General features: G+C 52.9%; 1 protein-coding gene across 2 annotated transcripts in view; it reads right to left on the minus strand.

Annotated features, from left to right (window-relative positions):
• Positions 1-7,039: 7,039 nt before the first annotated feature.
• The window catches only part of BMP7 (bone morphogenetic protein 7), an 87,381-nt gene continuing 75,853 nt past the window's right edge, over positions 7,040-18,567 (minus strand). For both annotated transcript variants that reach the window (XM_006186158.3, XM_032461424.1), the window contains 3 exons: positions 13,930-14,006; positions 12,344-12,454; positions 7,040-9,138 (listed from right to left, as the gene is read on the minus strand). In XM_006186158.3, the coding sequence (XP_006186220.2) occupies positions 8,989-9,138; positions 12,344-12,454; positions 13,930-14,006 (338 nt within the window). In that variant the 3' untranslated portion in view covers positions 7,040-8,988. The remainder of the gene's footprint in view (positions 9,139-12,343; positions 12,455-13,929; positions 14,007-18,567) is intronic.

Genomic DNA, 18,567 nt, shown 5'->3' on the forward strand with positions numbered 1-18,567 from the left:
CTGCACATATAGAAATTAAATGTAATTAGTAACAAAAGGACAGTTTCCTCTGGGTAAAAAAAGAAATAAAAGGAATTCATTGGTACGTATATCTGTGGCGGCAGGTCTCTGTACACCCGTGACTCGCGGTGGGTGTCCTGGACCAGGCCTGCCAGACTCCGCCACTGCCACCATGCTCGCTGCGCACGCAAGCCGCCAGCCCGCTGGACTATTTATACCCCTGGAATGTCACCAGGCTGCCGCGAAACAAAGACACTTGCCATTGCATCAAGGCCACAGCCGCCGCCCTGTCTCGGCCCAGGGCTTCTGCGCAGCCCCGATCAGCCTTATCAGGAGGCCCCTCGGAAGATAAGGAGCCTCCGCCTGGCCCACTAATGGTATTATTTTAGGATCACTCGGAAGGACAGGATGGGATGGAGGCCGGGGCATCTGTCATCCTTTCCTTCATCAACACGCGAAACAAGAATGGAACAAAGACCAGCGCTTGTTTGGAGAGCTGGAGAGGCCCCACCTGCCGGAAAGTCATCCCTCCAAAGACACCCGGGAAAGGAATTTGCTCAGAGCGACGCTCCCATCCCCTGCGTAGCCCCTCTGGGCGACCCACTCACCCGCAGGCCAAGGTGCCATGCCAGGTAGAGGCGCGAAGCCATTGCTCCCCAACTCTGGGCTGGACGGAAGGGAGACAATGGCTTCTGCTGAAATGTCCTAAAACAGAGAGACCCCGGGTCTGGATTCAGTTAGAAAGGGTCGGAGCTCAAATATGTCATTTCTCTGTTGGTCTTAGCAATTGAAACCATTTTTATTCAGCATTTCTATAACTTAAGTTGGATGTGCACCAGTGAGGGTTAAGACAAGGGTGTGGGCCTCTGAGGAAATCGTGGCAACACCTCACCTGCCCCCTTACCCTGCCCCTCACCCCCATCGCTCCGCCACACACACACAAACCGTCCTGGGGATTTATTTAGTCTGTTACTCGGCGGCTTGCTTGTGGCGTTAAATAATGCTGTGGGTTTGGGAGAACCAGGAACTAAGGTCAGGTTCATCCTTCCTAATCTCCCCAGCCACTTCCCTTCCTACGGCAGGAAATGTGGAGAAGGTTACAGGGTTCGGAAAGAAAGTCAGAGGGTCACTTCCCTGCTCCATTAAAAAGCAGTCCTGAGTACCCCGGACAAAACAGCTCACAGAGGGTCCCAAAATGCTGCCCAGAGGCCAAAGGGGCCGATCAGATGGAGCCGCCGGAGAACCCATCTGTAACCTTGACCTGAAAGGGCAGGGCTCAGAGGACACGCTTAAGGCCCTCCCCAAGGTCCTGCAGCTACTAGGGGCAGAGCCCTGTCTCCTGACTCTGGGCCCATTAATAATGATAGAGACATGTATTTATCAAACGTGTCAAGGAAGCTCTGCTGTGTGCCGAGCCCTGAGCTGGGCACTGGGGACACCACAGCGACCCAAGCAGACAAAACCCCTTGACTTCCGGAGGGCAAGATGGACAACAGCTGCTTAAATAAGAAAAACACTGTCTGGTGGCGAGGAACCAGCAGGGAAGAGGACAGCAGGGCCGGAGCGAGGCTGCAGTCACCAACAGGGATCAGAGGATGGCTTGGGGACAAGGTAGTTTGGGCAAAGATCTGAAGGAGCTTAGAGAACAGCCTGCAACAGTCTGAAGGAACAGCATTCCTGGCTGGGGGTGGAGCCAGTGCAAAGGCCCTGAGGCAGGAGCACATACCTGGGATGAGGAGACCAGCCCAGGTGAGGTGAAGGGGTGCTCACCTGCTCTCTCTGCCATTGGATGTGCCGTCGAGAGTGGGGCCACCTCCCTGGCTTGTTCACAGCATAACCTCAGTGCTCAGAACACCGTCCTCTGCCTATTGATGTCCAAAATGTCCTTGTTGACTGGGAATGTGGCAGAGACCAAGTCAGACCTTGGGCTTGACAACAAAGTGCTCGTTCTGTCCACAGGACCAGCTACAGAAGCTTCAGGACCCAGAGTAATGTGAAAACGCAGGCCCAATCAGAGCACAGAGCCTGCTGTGGTCACCTAAGCCACACGTCCACGAAGCTGGCCCTGGCTGGGGGAGAGCTGGTACCATCTGGCATCACTGGCCTCTGGTGCTGAGATGTGATTTGTGGCCACACCTCACTGCTCACAGCGCTAAAGTAGGGCCAGCTCTGGGCCCACGTTCTGTGAAGCAGGGTCTTGAGACCCTGCCCTACTTGGCCACCTCCTCTGCCACCAGAAAGCAGTGTCTGAGAGGCAGTCAGAAAGCCCGAGTGCTGGGGGAAGCGCTGCCCTCCCGGCCCAGGTGCACTTTGCCTCTGTCCAAACAGCTGTCGCAACTCCAGAGAATTTGGAGAGTTCTGTGTTTTTCATCTTCTATTTTTATTTCCTCAAATCTAAGACCAAGAGAGGCTGGTGCCAGAGTCCTGAAGGGGTCCGTGCCAGCAGGAATTGATCCACATGCAAAGGGAGAGCATGTCTAGAAGAGGTCACTCGGAAAGGATGGATGGACTCCAACCTGAGTGCAGGGCTGGGGCACTGAGCAGGACGGGATTTTGTGAGAGAGGGTCCGTCCTGACATCAGATGCTCCCCAACTTAGGACTGGGGCAGGGCTGCCTCCGCATTGCCCCACCCTGGAGGGGCCCGGTAAACAGTGCCCCCTGGAGGTGTGTGGGGACATCCCCGCTAATATCCAGCAAATGTTGAACAGTGCCATTTCCACCTCCCTGCACTTTGTCTAACATGGAAATGAGAGAACACGGCTCTCAGGCTTGTCCCAAGGATGCAGTAAGCTCAAAAGGAAAGCATTTTATGTGCCTTGGGCAGCATCCCTGTACCTGAGGGAGTGTTCAGGAGCTTGCAGTGTGTTTTACAAAGATCCAAGCAGATCATCCCATCATCCTTCCCAAACGCATATGAGAGTAACTGGAGTGACAAGTGATTTTGTAAAGAATTTGGGAACTATGGGTAATGATTCGGGCACATGAGGGTCACAGTTCAAATTGTTCAACTCATTTGGTGGGGTGGGTGGGTTCTCACTGGGAGGACCTTGATATCCAGCTGGAGTCACTGGTGTTTGATTGTGTGCATGCTACACGCCTGGTCCTTTTTATGTACATATTTTCTCTAATACCATCTACAACCAGAGGTGTGTAGTGTAGCTTAGGGTCTGTGCAAAGCAGAATTCTAAGACAGCACTCCCAATTTCTGCCTGATTTCTCAAAGGTGCAGGGATTTTTGCAGTTGTAATCAAGGCCCCTAATCAATCGACTCTGAGTTAATCAAAGGGAGGTCATCCTGGGTGGGTCTGCCCTAATCAGGTGAATCCTTAAACGAAGTAAATGAGATCCTCCTGCTGGCTTTGAAGGATTAGGCTGCCATGCTGTGAGAGGACCATATCAGGAGGACTTGACAGAGGCCTCTAGGAGCTGAGAGTGACTGTGGCTGACAGTCAGCAAGAAAGTGGAGACCTCAGTTCTCCAACTGCAAGGAATTGAATTTGGCCAAAACCCCAAAAGAGGTTGAGAGAGAACCTGAGCTCCAAGTGAGATTGCAGCCACTGACACCTTGATTGTAGTCTTGTGAGATCCAGCTACACTCTTGCTCAAACTTCTGATCCATGGAAGGCATAAGATAATAAGTGGGTGATGATTTAAGCCACCAAGTTGGTTACAGTTATGCATCAATAGAAAACTAATAGACAGCAAAATAAAATAGATGGCTAGTTGCTAATCTCTAGCAGCCGTAAAATTCTCATTGCTGATTTTTGACTGTGTACATTGCCACTCAGAATAAAAGATTTTATCTTTCCTGTAGCTAGAGGTGGCCATCTGACTATACTTTAGCTAATGAGAGATGAGTGTCTCCTCTTTGGGATGGCTGCTTAAAGGCAGCATACAGACTAGAATATAGATATGATGGCTGGTGCTACAGCAGCCATCTTGGAGCATAGAGTGGACTGTGAGGATGGAAGCCATGGATTAGGATGACAGGGCAGAAAGAAAGAGACTAGATCCCAAATGGCACCATGGAGCTGCCATCTTGACCCTGGATGATTGACCTTCAGACTCCTTTTAAATGAACTAGAAATAAACTTTTTTTTCTGTTGTATACTAATCCTAAATAACCTAGGTGGGCACCATACTATCTCACAGGTAGGAAACTGAGGCCCAGAGAGGGTAGGAAGTTGCCCAACGTGGAGGTCCTGGCTAACTAAATAAGTTGGGCTTTGTGCTGGAGCTGATCCCGGGCCCCTCTGCCCAGCATGCACTCCCTCTGCGGCATGACAATTCACCTCCATCTCAAATAAATATTTGTAAGAAGGCAGCAAAGGTCTTCTCCCGGGGAAAGTGAGTGCTCCGTTGCCTCCACGTGGGACCTTGATCAGACACCACACCCCATCCCAAACACCAGATAGAGGGGTTTCAGTGCTCACCCCACCTCCAGGCTCTGCAGATGCGGAGATGAGAGGCTCAGCCGGGGCAGGAAAGATTAAAATGCCACTTCCTTCTTGAAGCCCTCTCTTATTCTCTTACCCACTCCCCAGCTCTCCCCATCATGTCTTCTCTGCTCTTAGCACTTCCTACGACCTCATGGCAAAGTCCTTCTGTGGCCCTCAAAGCCATTCACACCTGGCTTCTCCTTTGCCTCATTGACTTCATTCTTGCCCAACTCACTCTGCTCACAGGGTGGGCCTCCTTGCTGATCCTCCAACCTGCCAAGCAAGTCCAACCTCAGGGCCTTTGCACATGCTAATCCTTCAGGCAAAATGCTCTTCCCTATGGTGACTACATCTCTTTCCACTCCCTTCCCTGACCATTCTTTTCAAGAGCTTGGCCATTGATATCACCCTCCCTTCCCTGTTCACTGTTTCTTCCTAATACTCATCATTACTTGCCACTAAATGATCACCTTCAGGGCCAGCTTGTCCATCGGGCACAGCAGATACTGTGCCTGAGGCCCATGGTACTTTTAGGAGCCCACAAAAATCTCTTAATGTCTTTAAAAAGGAGAAGATAAGAAACAAATACGATGTGGCCTGGTTTATATTCATCTTAGTCTCACAGCTCAGCTTATTGTTTTAAGTCACTAATTTGTACTACTTTGTTATGGAAACTAATATAGTCAACTTCTCCAAAAGATCCGAATGGAGGGAAGGACTCAAAAGGTACCTGTGAGAATTTTCTGAGCAGATGTGCCCCCTGGCCACTGCTAATCCTCCCAGGCTCCCAGCAGGGGCCACACACTGCTGTCACCAGGCAACGGAGCAGAAGTCAGAGGTAAGGCCAGCTCGGCCGCACGGCAGGTGGGGCCACGGGCCCCGGCCAAGGGGAAGCTGACAGTTCGGCATCGTGTTCACAGATGAAGGCCCTTGAGCCGCTTGGAAGCAGGGGGGAGACCCTGGGCCTGCGCTCGTGTTCCAGGAACTCGGCATGGATCCAAGGACTGACGTGGGGAATCGAGGGAGGTCATGTGGAGTCAGGGCTAGGGGCCAGGAGGCCCCACATTTCACGAGCAGCCCCAGAAGACTCCAACTCAGGTGAGCCCAGGGTCGGGTCCAGGCTTTGGGTTCCAATTCCAGTTCCAGGAATTAACAGCTGGTGACATTGAGTCAATCCCTTCACCTCTCGGCTCCCTCTCAGCATGGCCGGGGATGCTGTCAGGCCAAGCACGGGGAGAGCAACGATCCTGGACACAGGGGCTCCCTCTGTGAGCAGAACTGGGAGAAGAGGCACTGACACCAGATCCTCCAAGGTGACAACGAGCAAGAGAGGCGGGAACCAGGAAGGGGAATGGTGAGGGCCGAAGATGAGGCCAACGGTGCTGCCGGCCGCAAACACACCTGCCCACAGGGGTCTGACTGGGAGCCACAGTGGAGAGTGGGCTGGAGAGAAACCAAAGCCTTGTCCTTTGCCCCTGAAGTATGTGGCCTTCTCAGTCTAACTTTTCCTTTCCTCCTTTTAATAAAGACACAGGTACAAATCAATAGGCATCTACAATTTTAAAAACAGCAACGGACATTCGTACCTTCATGAGACAGACAGCGGGGAGCGGTGGAGACTGCAGCCAGATCCACGTGGGCGTGGGCCCCGGGGTGGCCAGATCTGCTAATTGCTCAAGCCAGAATCTTGAGATTTTTTTCACCCCTATCTTCTGATTTTCAAAAATGTGATGGCAACAAATTCACTTAAAAAAACAAACATATAAACACTCAGGGGGAGTAAGACACGTCTGCAGGCCGCATCTGGCCTTCTGGTCTGTGGCTCTGGTCTGCAGCCTGGAAACCGAACAAAAGATAGATCACGCATCAGGACCATGGCAGGAGGGTTTGGAAATCACAGGGGCTGGAACTTGTTAGGAGCGGCTGCTTCTACTGAGGCAGCAGGGGAAGACCAAGTAGCCCGGCCAAGGAGTGAGCCCGGAGTCTAACATCCATCAGGTGACCTCAGAGTACACTTCATAGTAAAAAGGGACCGGAGACGCCGCTCCACACTGCACGGCTGCCCGCTGCTCTGTGCACCGCAGGCCCTGGCTGCCTTCACCAGGCCCGCCGTGGGCCAGCGAATCTCAAGGCGGGAGTCAACAGCAGCCCCCAAACCACTGAAATAATTTGCACCGGACAATGGCGGCTCTGGGCCTGCTTTAAAGTTTTGGGTGCACACCCCCACCCCCACTACTTTTTTTCTTTCTTGTGCCTCTGTTTTATTGGGATGACTAAATCTTTCAACTATGTTAGCAGTAAACACAGCTAATTTACCCCCTGCCTCTTTGAAACAGCTGCTGACAGCTGCACTGTAATTCAATCAAGCATCTTTGTAGTCGAGCCTACCAAACTCACATTCGCTGTTTGGTTCCATCCCTCCTGCCCGGAGCCCCACACAGCTGCACCGAATATTGACGAGCGGCCCTTTCTCCCCAGGGCCTGGATGATGAACAGCGTGTTAATGGTGGAGGCCAAGGCAAAGAGTTCTGAGCAGACCAAGAGAACTCCGGTGTCCAGGCGCTGGAGAAAAAACAACACAGACGTACACAGGCCCAAAACCAGAACCAAATGTCTCCTTTTATTGCAAAGTCAAAACCCTTTTCATTTTGTCTATTTGTACAGCATTTTCTCTGAGGACTGCTCTTTGCAACAGCTGAAGGTCCATGAGTCTGACCATCAATAAATAAGTCTTAAATAAGAAAATAAACAGGTTGGAGGGACGTGAGCGCATCGTCCCGAACAAGGGGCTAGAGAGGGTCTAAAATGAGCTTCAGATGGACATAAATAATTTCTTTGTTTTGTAACAACTATTTACATGTTTCAATGTACAAATGATGCTAGCCAGAGGCCAGTTGGGGCATACGTGGTGAGGGAACTTGCACCAAGAGGGAATCACACCAAAATCCCCAGATCCACCAACAGAGAAAACAAAATATAACAAGAACGGAGACTCCTCCCCACTGACCAGGCAGAGTGAAGGCTGCAGCCCAAGCTACTGAAGAAGAAAAAATAAAAGAAAATTAAAACGGGGTCCCTGTGTTTCCAGGAACCAACTTAATCAACATGGAGAAACTAGGACCAGATTCCAGGGGCCTCAGGCCTCAGCTGGATAACCCTATTCTTTGTTCACAGACATCCTGGTCTCTCCAGGGCCTGCAGTACAGATGCAGGTGGGGGTGGGGCACACCATTTTGGGGACCCACCAGCCAAGGCAAGGGAGGCTTATGATATAGCCACATCAGAAATGGCACCTTCAGGTCAGGACACTTGATTAGAATGTCACTCTCAAAACAGCTTGTGGACCCTTCCATGTGAGGGTCACACCCCACACACCCTGTTCACAGCAGACCTCCCTCCGCGTCATCCTCCCCTGGTTAAGGGGCCGATCCTTTCGCAGGGCCCTTTGATGAGGGCCTGCAGATGAAAGGAGCTGACCACGGAGGCCCTCGTCAGAACCCAGACTCTGGGATGCTGATGTCAGTGACCAACAGAGGAGCGCATTTGGGGGATGACAGCCCCCTCTGCCCACCTACCCCTGTTGAGAGCTGGGTTTCCTTGGTGCTTCTCTCAGTAGGGCTATTCCGGCCAGAACTCAGGGTCAAGTTGCAGGTTCTGTCCTGAGTGCCGTCCTCCTCCGCTCTGCCACCTCTCACTGGCTCCCGACCAAGGGGCGGGGGCGGGGGCGCGGGAGGGGCTGGAAAGCCAATTCCAAGCATCTGCCGGTGCTTCACGTGGCTGTCTGAATTTCTGCCACTGCACACCCAGCTGAAAGATGGAACCTATTTTTCCTTCAAGGTCAACACCCTCCCAGCCCCAAGCCGAACATTTCCCTCTCCCCTCCCAGCCAAATCTTGGGTTTGGGGCAAGTCTACGTAAACAGTGGGCCTCACAAGCCTCAGAATGAAACCGAATGGAACGGAGAGGAAACCTCCCCTCCCGTCACTGGCCACAGCTTCTGTTTATGAAATCAGGAGTAAACCAAGAAATGGGGATAAACTGTTTAGGAAAATATATCTGTAACATCCTAACCATTTTCATTCATTCGTTTTATTGTGACATTTATTACAGGAACTTCCACGTTAGCCTTCCTTTCGCAGAGACACCGACGTGCCCACCCCTGGCCGCGCCCCCTTTCCTCCCGCTGCTGGTGGCCTGGCTGAAGGGCGCTCATAGTTACCCCTAGGAACGAGTCGGTGCACGGCTGACACTTCACAGCCAATGATCACGGCTGGGCCGTTTTTCTTTGTATTTTTTCCTGTTAGGTTTTGCCTGCAGCAGCTTGTAGGATCTTGTTCGTAGGAGGCCGACGAAAAACTGATCAAAAGCCATTTGCCTCTCGGATTCCTTAACACTCCTACACCGGTCAAGCTGGGGCGGGGAACGGGAAGGTCTTGCAAAAGGCAGCTGGTCTGCTGGCTCCTCGCCCAGGCGGTGGGAGGCGCTGGGTGGCAAGAGACCCAGGATCCAGAAAAATGTGGCCCCGAAGGGTCTGATTTCCAGGAGGGGCTAGTGGCAGCCACAGGCCCGGACCACCATGTTTCTGTATTTCTTCAGGATGACATTGGAGCTGTCATCGAAGTAGAGGACGGAGATGGCGTTGAGCTGAGTCGGAGCACAGCAGGGCTTAGGCACCGTTTCCGGGTTGATGAAGTGAACCTGGAACACACACCAAAACGTTGGCGGGGGTGAGACCCGGTGAGTCACTTCCCCCGGCCTCCTTATTTCTATAAGGAACAGGTACTGCTTCCTTAAAATCACCGTAGGTGACACTTAGCGAGCACTCCCAGTTCTAAGCACTTGCTGGATAACTAACTCAGTTCTGTGGGTGATTCTTGTTTCACAGATGAGAGAACTGAAGTACAGCGGTTTACACAGCTAGCAAGTTACTGGCCAGATGAGACATTTGGGGCCAGGTCATTCGCACTGGTGGGGCTGTCCTGTGCATTGTAGGGTGTTCCACAGCATCTCTAGGCCACATCCCCTAGAGGTCAGAGGCACTACCCCCCACCCCCCAACCGCGACAACCAAAAATATCTCCAGGCACTGTCAAATATCCCCTGGGAGGCAAGACTGACCCCAGTTGAGAGCCACTGGGCTAGACCAGGGTCAGCCTGTTGGCCAAACTCTGCCCTACCACCTGTTTTTATGAATAAAGTTTTACTGGCACACAGCCACACCCATTCACCTACACAGTGTCTGTGGCTGCTTCTGTATTACATCAGCAGAGGTGAGCGGTTGCAACAGACATTTATGACTCTCAAAGTAAAAAATATTTACTGTCTGGCCCTTTTCAGAAACGGGTTGCTGACTCCTGGGCCAGACGTATCCTGTCCAAGAAATAAGTATCATGCAAATCACACGTGGAATTTAAAATGTTCTAGTAGCCACATTTAAAAAGGTGAAAAAAGAAACAGGTGAAATTAACTTAAGGAACATACTTACTTCAACCCCGCATTTCACAAATACCATCACTTCAGTGTAGACTTAACATAAGAAGTCATTAATGAGGTATTTTACCTGTTTACGTTCTAAGTCTTCAAACCCGGAGTGTATTTTATAGTCGCAAAACATCTCAGCTCAGACTGGCCACACATCAAGGCCCAAGAGCCACACAGAAAAGCGGTTACCATCTTGGACAGTAGTAAGTCTAGACTCCATTAGACTATTCTGTCTCTTGAGCAATAAAAATGAGAGGAAAAGAATGTGGACAAACACTTAGGCGGACATCAGTGAGGAAAGAGAAGGTCCAGAAGGTATCAATGAAGGAAGAAGGCAGCCAGCTGCCCAGGTTTATTGTTCTTGTTCACTCATGGACTTGTATGCACCTTACAGAGGATGAGGGTTGGAGTGGGGGTAGGGGGACAAACTCAAATGCCGGTCGGGCCACACACGTGCCACTGATGACCAACCTCGGCTAGGAGTGAGCAATAGGGGATAGTGAGGATGGGTGCAAACAGAAAGCAGACAGCCACAAGCTGACCACAGCCAACCGAAGCCAGCGCAGTCAGATGTGCCAGTGCTCGGGACAGGCCAGCGGTTCAGTCCTGTTTTCTTTTTCTGTGCAACTTCAGGTTTCCTGACACCACGGGGGCCAACTAAAAATGCTATAGATGACCCTCCGAGCCCCAGTCTGTGACCTCTCACATAAGGCGGCACACTCTTTTAAACTGTTTTTATGGAAAATTTCACACCTGACAAATCTAAATCTTCCCCCATCTCCTCCACCCTTGAATAATTTTAAAGCCTATCTCAGATGTCAGCTCGTTTCCTCTGGACTTCACGAGGACTCTTTAGACGGCAAGGATTCACCCTCTTTTCAAACATGACCCTCATTTCAGAATAATCAAGAGGCTTCATTCTGACCCTCGAGCTCTCTGGGGAAACGTGGATTGAGTGGTTGGTCACAGGGCAGCCGGGCCGGCCCCTGCTCCGAGGGCCATGAAGGCAGGGCTTGAAGGAGGGTGGAGGTGTGCTCCTGGCAGCCAGGGAGACACCCCCAACACCTCCCGGGGTCCTTGGAGCAGGACAGAGCAGGGGAACACTGACACAGACCAGGGGACAGGTTGGGGACACTATCCATTTCCAGCCTGGAGACTTTCAAACCTGAATTGGACTCAGAGTTTACTGTTGTGGGAGGGAAGGCCCGGGCAAAAGCAATGCTAAAAAAACAAAAAAAGGGCAGAGCAGGGTCCAAATAGAAACAGAGAAGTAAGACATGGGGCGGGACAAGGAGAGAGTGAGGCAGGTTACTAAATAAAAGAAGCACCAAGCTCTGTAACAAGCAGACCTGTGGGACAGAGGGGCTGACCCTGAGCAGTGAGCACTCCGTCCCTAAAGGCATTCAAGTCAAGGAGGATGACTAGTTGTCAGGAAAGGCGAGATACTGTTCATAACAGGGAGGTAGACCACCAAGTTTCCCTGAACCTCAGATTCTAAGCTAAAGAACAAAGTCCCTAACTCGTATCACTACTGGCATTGTTAGTAAAGTGGTAAAAATAACATGTATTGAGTGTCACCAGTGCGGGGCACCCTTCTAAGAGCTTTTAATCTCATCATCACACCGAATCCTCCGATGACCCCAAGAAAGTTCAAATCGCCCCATGGCTAACACCCCGCCCCATCTCTGTAAGATACTATCTTATTTGCCATCTTCCTATCATGTCCCCTCTCCCTGAAGTTTCCTCATTTCTTCACTTGACTCTTTCCTCCCCTGGAAAATGAGGCTTTTAGGGCTGGGACCACATCTGTATTGTCCCCTGTATGCTGTTCCCTGTGGTGTCCTCAGCTCCCAGCACACAGGGTCCACATGCAGTAGATGCTCAGTAAACACCCTTGAATGGCTGAATCACGAAGTTCGAGGCTAGGAGGCAAAGATGTAAGCTCTGGGAGGGAACAAGTTCTCAAGCCTGCCCAATCTGGGGGCAGCCCAGACACTGGGGCGGGGGGGGCAAAAGTCAGGGAAGCCCATGGAAGTGGACGCTGACAGCCAGGAACAACCATCCCCTAGACAGAGGCTGGGCCAGGGCGACTCTGCCATTAGGCACAGTGACCTTTACCCGTGATACCTTTAGGAGCCCATGAAACTGTTTCAATTTCTTTTAAAATTAGGAGAAATAAATGAACTTTAGGGTTGAAGATTACACAGAAAGATTACACATGCATATTATTAAGTGTAATCTTTAATCTTATTTTATGGAGAAAGGGCCCAAGACAGTCAGCATGCCCAGGGTTCCTGAACGTCACAACGTCACCTTGGCCGGAGATCTGCAGTGGCCCCAGCTTGGAGGACCACGAGGCAGGATCTGGTGGCTCTGCTCCCGTCAGCTGACCACACCCCAGACGGTGCAGAGGCCACACTCACCAGTGTCTGCACAATGGCGTGGTTGGTGGCATTCATGTAGGAGTTCAGAGGGAAGGCGCACTCCCCCTCGCAGTAGTAGGCGGCGTAGCCTTCGGGCGCGATGATCCAGTCCTGCGGGAGGGAGGGGAGTGCGTGGGGCGTGGTGAGGGCCCCATCCAGAAACCCAAGGGAAGTGGGGGCCGCAGGGCCCCACCCTCCAGGCCGAAACCTCCTCCTGTGGGCCAGACTCCATAGATCCCAGAGGTCAAAGGCACGGCCCACACCCACCCGGGCAGCCGGGGCCCCTGCAGGGGCAGGAGAAACAGGTGGCAGCCCTTCGTGACCACAACAGACTGCAGAAAGAGGGAAAGGCCACAGGGGGCTGGGCTGAGCCCAGCATGGACCCTTGCTCTTCATCTGAAGGTGGCACAGAGAGGGGTCACCAGGGTGGCATCCACCTTACCCCAACTAGGTGGTGACACGTGGGCAGTCTGCTTTACACAAAACCTCCAGGCCTCACCTGGGAGAGAGTGGATAGTGCAGCTGGCCCAGCCTGGTGCCTGGGACATGTGTGCCGCTCAGTAAAGGGTGAGTGGGGTCGGGTCAGCACAGAAATGTCGTTCTAGCAATAAACAGACCCCCATTCCCCACCCACCAAGTGACGCAAGTCTGTTCTGGGGCTCTGTCCCAGCACAAGAACTGGAAGCACCCCTAGGCCATGAGTGTTGCCATCAGAGTGAGGACAGGACTGCAGGGGGGCACGAGTGGCTGTGAGCACAGGTGCCCCGGGGTGTATTTGGGAACCCCCCGGGAAGCCTCTGGACTCTCTGGCTGGACGGCAAGCTTGCTGAGGGGACAACAGCAAAACCAGTGGCCCTGGTGACTTTAGGACAACGCCCTGTCTGGGGATGCTCGGGCTCCACAAGGGCAGGCTCACTGCTACGTCCTAGGCTGCATTTCTGGTACCTAGAAAAGGGCCCAGAATGTCAGAGTCTCATAAATCGTTGTGAGATCATATGACCCTCACTCCTTTTCTCGGATTCATCCCCTGCCCTCTGCCCGGCTCCAGATGGTTCCAGGGGGGCAGCCATGTTCCTTCAACATGATCCCACCCCTGAAACAGCTGACTGGCTCAGGGACAAGCCTGTGACCCAAGCTGGGCCAATCAGAGCCTTCCCTGGGAATCTGACTCACAGAAGTGGGGGGGAGGGGCAGATGAGGCAGAGGGTGGGAGCCTGCTCTCCAGGCAGCTGGATTCTGGCCCATGCACCCAGCCACGTCTGAAAGCAGCAGCCAGTGCAGGACAGAAATGGGGTTTATGTGGGGAATGAGGTTCAGAGTCCAAAGTGTAGGGGTTCCTGGTTCTGGCTTGAGCCTCAACCACATTTCTGCTCTTGGGTTTCGTGAGTCATCCCTGGAGCCTGGACCTAAATCCTCTACTGTGGTTGGGACACTTGGTCCCAGAGCCTTAACTGATATAAGAAACAAGACCCATTGCACATGCGGGACACAGCCCCATCATTGTGGGGGGAGCATGGGGGAGCCCGCACCAGAGGCCCCCGACACCCAGGGCAGAGCCGCCGACCTCCCGCCCCACCTCCGCTTACCTGCCAGCCCAGGTCTCGGAAGCTGACGTACAGCTCATGCTTCTTACAGGCCTGCCTCTGGTCACTGCTGCTGTTTTCTGCGTTGACAAGGAAGCAGCGGAGCAGGATGGGGGAGAGGGAAAGGAAACACACACACATATTACACCTTCCTCAGTCTAAGGCAGTTGCATGAGCACAAAGTCTGAAAGCTGCAGGGTGACTTTCCTGACACAGAAGTTCAAGCACCCTTAGCCTCACAACTCACTTCCAGCCCCAGCAAACAGCCACCATAAGGGAGGTACCAACGCCCCTGCTCCTCTCACGCAGTCTTAGCTTCCAGCTTTCTCTCCATCCTTCTGTGGACACTGGTTTCTCTAGTTCTGATGCTGACATCTGCCCAGGTTCCGTATGGGAATCAGTCTCTGTCCACACCCCACAATGCTGACTCCAAGAGCCTAATCGGAGGGACTGATCAATCTCACCATGTGAAGCCAGCCCACCTCCCAATGCTCAGGCCTCTAAAGGGGGTGAGAGGAGGCACAGATGGAGCCAGGAACAAAGCCCCCACCACCAAGAAGAAATGAGAGGGCAAAAAGTCAAACCCCACTGACCTTGAGAAAAACACAACACTGAGGTTTCTTTGAGGAATGAAAATTATGCACTGGGGTTTTCCAGAAGTATGTAAGGTTTGTAGGCATTTGGGATTAGGAATTGAGGACTTGTAAACATGTAGAAATCTCTGTTTCTGTCTCTCTATTGTCTTTCTCTGTCACACACACACACACACACACTGCTGCCACTGCACAATCTCCCCCACACACAGAAGCTAGAGGGATTCATTTTTTTCTTTAACCATGACCTCAGCTCCTGCCTTGGCCTGTAAGGCGATATATGGCCCTGACTCCTGAACCATCAACCACACAGTTCCATTTATGACAGCCTTCTTTCTGTGCCATAAATGTGCTGCCAAGCCCATCCCTACCTCTGGGCCTTTGCACTTGCTGTTTCCTCTACTTGGAATGCTCCTTCTCAGACTCTTTGTATGTCTGGCTCCTACATAGTATTCAAGCCTTGGCTTGATGTCATCTCTTCAAAAAGGCCTTGTGAGATCACCGTTGGATTCCCAGAGCCCAAAGTCCACCAAAATTTGTGGAACGAACACACACATAAAGGAGGGGTCCCTGCCTTAGCTTCTTCCACTGCTCTGACCCACTCAAGGCCTAAGTGTCCCAGAAGGTCACAAACACCAGTGGGTAAGGAGCAGAAGGAGAACTTCTTGCAGGAGGGAGAGGCACTGGGGTTGCCAAGGAGATGAACCAGGGTTGCCTGTTCAGTTGACCTGCACAGGGAGACATTCAGATACCTCCAGTTCCCATTGCCCGGTCTGCTCTCTCAGATGGCCTGGTGGGTGGCCCCTCCCGGTGGACGGGGGTCCTCATGGCAACCCCAGCTGTTGCCAGTGACTGGTTGAGAACCCAGTCCTGAGCTCACTGGCTCACATCCTGACCTTGGAATGAGCACTGGTTCAGATGAGGGCGAGTGACCCAATCCACTCCTCCTAGACCTTGGACTCCACTTTGCAAAGTGGGGACAGAGGGCCCGCACCTCCCAGGGCAGCCTTGACCGCTGGAATCAGGTCAGCATGCACGGAGCTCACAGCACCCGGCTACTTGTCATCATCCTCCCAGTCTGCCGGTTACAGACGTTTAGAACTATGCACGTGCTACATTCACACGCACACTCTTCACCTACTTGGAGTTGATAACCATTTCCTTCAAATCTAATGACCTGCCATCAGGGAGTCTGGCAAAAGGTGAAACGCCCCTCACTTTTCTGCTTTCCCGATTCACAAGGACTCTACCTGTACAGTTGCTGGGTTGATGAGAAATGGTAAGAGAAGAAGGGCATCGCTGAGTGTCCCTCCCTGGGTCTCAGTTTCCTCAACTGTAAAATGGGTGTGGAAGCTGGGTGGCAAGCGGACTTCATATCCATAAACCTGGTGACCACACGCTGCAAGTCAGGGAGCCTCCTCGGACACATGCTGGACTTCACATTGTCCGGGAAACCTCCAGGGACAGCCACCTGGACCCCCCGCCTTGGGCTGAGAACAAGGTTGAAAGGAAATGGGGGTGGGGTGAGGAGAGAGGGTGGGAAGGAGACAGAAAGAAGAAGAGAAATGGGGTTGAGGACAAGAGGACAGCTGAGGGGCGCAGCAGTCATCAGAAAATGGTCTCCACTGTTTTCCCGAAATGCTTAGACCCCAGATGAACAGGTGTGTGTGGCGGGAGGGGCTCACTCAGGTGCTCCATCCCCGTGCATCAGCTCTTTTGACTATTCCCAATTTTGTACATATCTTTCTATCTAGGGTTCAGAAAAGCAATTTTTAAAGATAAACAAACCAAGGAGGAAATGACACTAAACCAATTATTACAGAATTGTGTGTCTTTAGAGGAGGGATCCTGGCCCCTGGGAGACACTCAAAACCAGTGAGATGATCCCCGTGAGGGGGACACAGTGACCCTTCCCAGGCTGTGGGGGCAGGGAGCATTCATCTGCGGATGTCTTGGGCCCTTGTTACCTTGGTGGCAGGTACAGCATTCATTCATTCATTCATACAAACTGTCACTGTCTACAGCCAGTTTGCAGATGCCGTCTTAGGCACTAGTGTGAACAAAGCAAAGCTTTGCCAATGAGGGGCTTATCTTCCAGGGAGGGGACAGATAATAACTCAACAAGTCAACACAAATGACACTGCATCTAGAAGAACACCATGGAGGAGCTGAGGGAGGAGAGGGGGACAGGAAGGCTGTGCTGGCGTCCCGGGGCTCTGTGTCGTGGGCGATAAAGCAGGCCTTCTGAGGAAGTGAGGAGATCCCAGGATGAAGACAGAGCTGGTTGGAGAGAAGGAGACCCTTCATGACTGAGGAAGTCAACAAGAACCAGATGGGAGCGGCAGCCGGCAGAGGGATGGGCAGCCAGGCACTAGTGCCTTCTTGGAACGAGGAGGCAGGGTCCGCGGTGTGGACGGGAGAGGTCTACTCTGCTGCACGGGGCACCAAGGCTGGGAGTGGGGCGGGGAGAGCACAGAGCAGTAACGGGGAGCCCTAGATCCCCCTTCCACCTCTGGAAACTTCCCTGAGGGCAGTGAGGGAGAAAACCCACTGCGGGAGTAGCAGGGCTGCTGGAGGGCCAGGTGGCCGTTGATATGAAAAAGGTCAAGGTCAATGGAACCATCAGAGAAGAGCCTGAGGAACCTCCTGGACCGTTCACTGCACCGCCTGGAGGGCGCAGACGCTGAGGGAAATCTAAGAAGGCCTCCATCGCTGTGGCCAGGCCTGTGGCCCCAGGTAGCACTGTCAACCCCACAAGCCATCCTCCCCTCCTTCCCTGCAGGCAGGTGGAAGGGTCCCTCAGCCCAGTGATGTTGTGTGAAGCAGTCTGACCAAGACAAAGGTCTGAGCACGTTAGTTTAGGCCAGGGATGTGGCAAAGAAGCTGCGTGTCGAGTGCCAACACTGCTGGCTGTTTGGTGCCCTGAGTGAAGAAGCTATGTGTGGGCTCCGTGAGAGGAGAGTGCCACAATTGATTAGGAATGTCTGCCATGAGCAGGGGAAGTGCCAGTAGGGGCTTGAGTGCCACTTTTCCCAGCCCTGTCTTGATTTTCGGCTTCAGGTTGAAACCCAAGGCCCAACATACCAAGACCAAGAGCAGCTCATGAAGCTGGTTGTGGATGTGCGTGTGTGGGGTGGGCACCGGCCCTGTCATTGGAGCCAAACCCGTGGCTCCTCCAGGCCTCCTTGGATTGTGGCTGCTCTGGGAGAAAGTGGTCACTCAGACCTCCTGTAGGCAGAAAGGCGAGGACAGGGAAGAAAAGACATGCTCAGGAAGCAGACTCCCAGCTCCCCTGTCCCTCCGTCGGCCCCACCCGCTCCACGCGGCAGCGGGCGGACCAGCAGGAGCCAACAGGCTGCTGCCTCACCCGCCTCCGCGATCCCGGCCGAGCAGCTAACAAGTCACAGCCCGCGCCAGGACGCAGCTCCCACCCCCATGGGTCACCTGGAGAAGATGGCTAATGAGCAGGGAGTTGGGTCCAAACGTGGGTGGGGAGAAGAAAGTGGAAGGGAGGCAAGGGTCCCCATTTCTCCACCCCAAACTGCACCACTGGGGCGTCTTTGGGGATGGGGGGAGCCTGCAGGCGGCACCTCAGCACACGGAGGGTGGCCCGGTGAGAGGGGAGTCACTCTGCTTGTGTGGCCCTACGGCAGGACTCCTAGCCTGTCACGTTGGGTAAAGCTTCCCACGGGCACGTGGGCACACGTGCGTGCACGCACACACACATGCACACACACACACACACACACACAACTCACTCATAGAGATTCTGGTTCCTAAGCCTGCAGTGAGGCCCAGGCTTTGTTTTTTTTTTTTTTAAAGTAAACTTCCAGGCAGGGTTTAGGTGAACTTCAAACAGGGCTGGGAATTAGAAATCCAGAGCAAGGAAGCAGCTTCCAGGCAACGTAGAGTAGCTGCCCTGTGAGGTAGTGAGAGCCTCGTCCTGGGAGTTATGTAAATGGAGACTTGATGGGCATTTGATGAGGATGCTAGGGAAATGAGGTGTTCAATGCTAAGACTTTGGGGCCTAGTCCCTCCCCGTCCATTA

The sequence above is a fragment of the Camelus ferus genome, chromosome 19 (assembly GCF_009834535.1).
Source record: "Camelus ferus isolate YT-003-E chromosome 19, BCGSAC_Cfer_1.0, whole genome shotgun sequence".
Lineage (NCBI taxonomy): Eukaryota > Metazoa > Chordata > Mammalia > Artiodactyla > Camelidae > Camelus > Camelus ferus.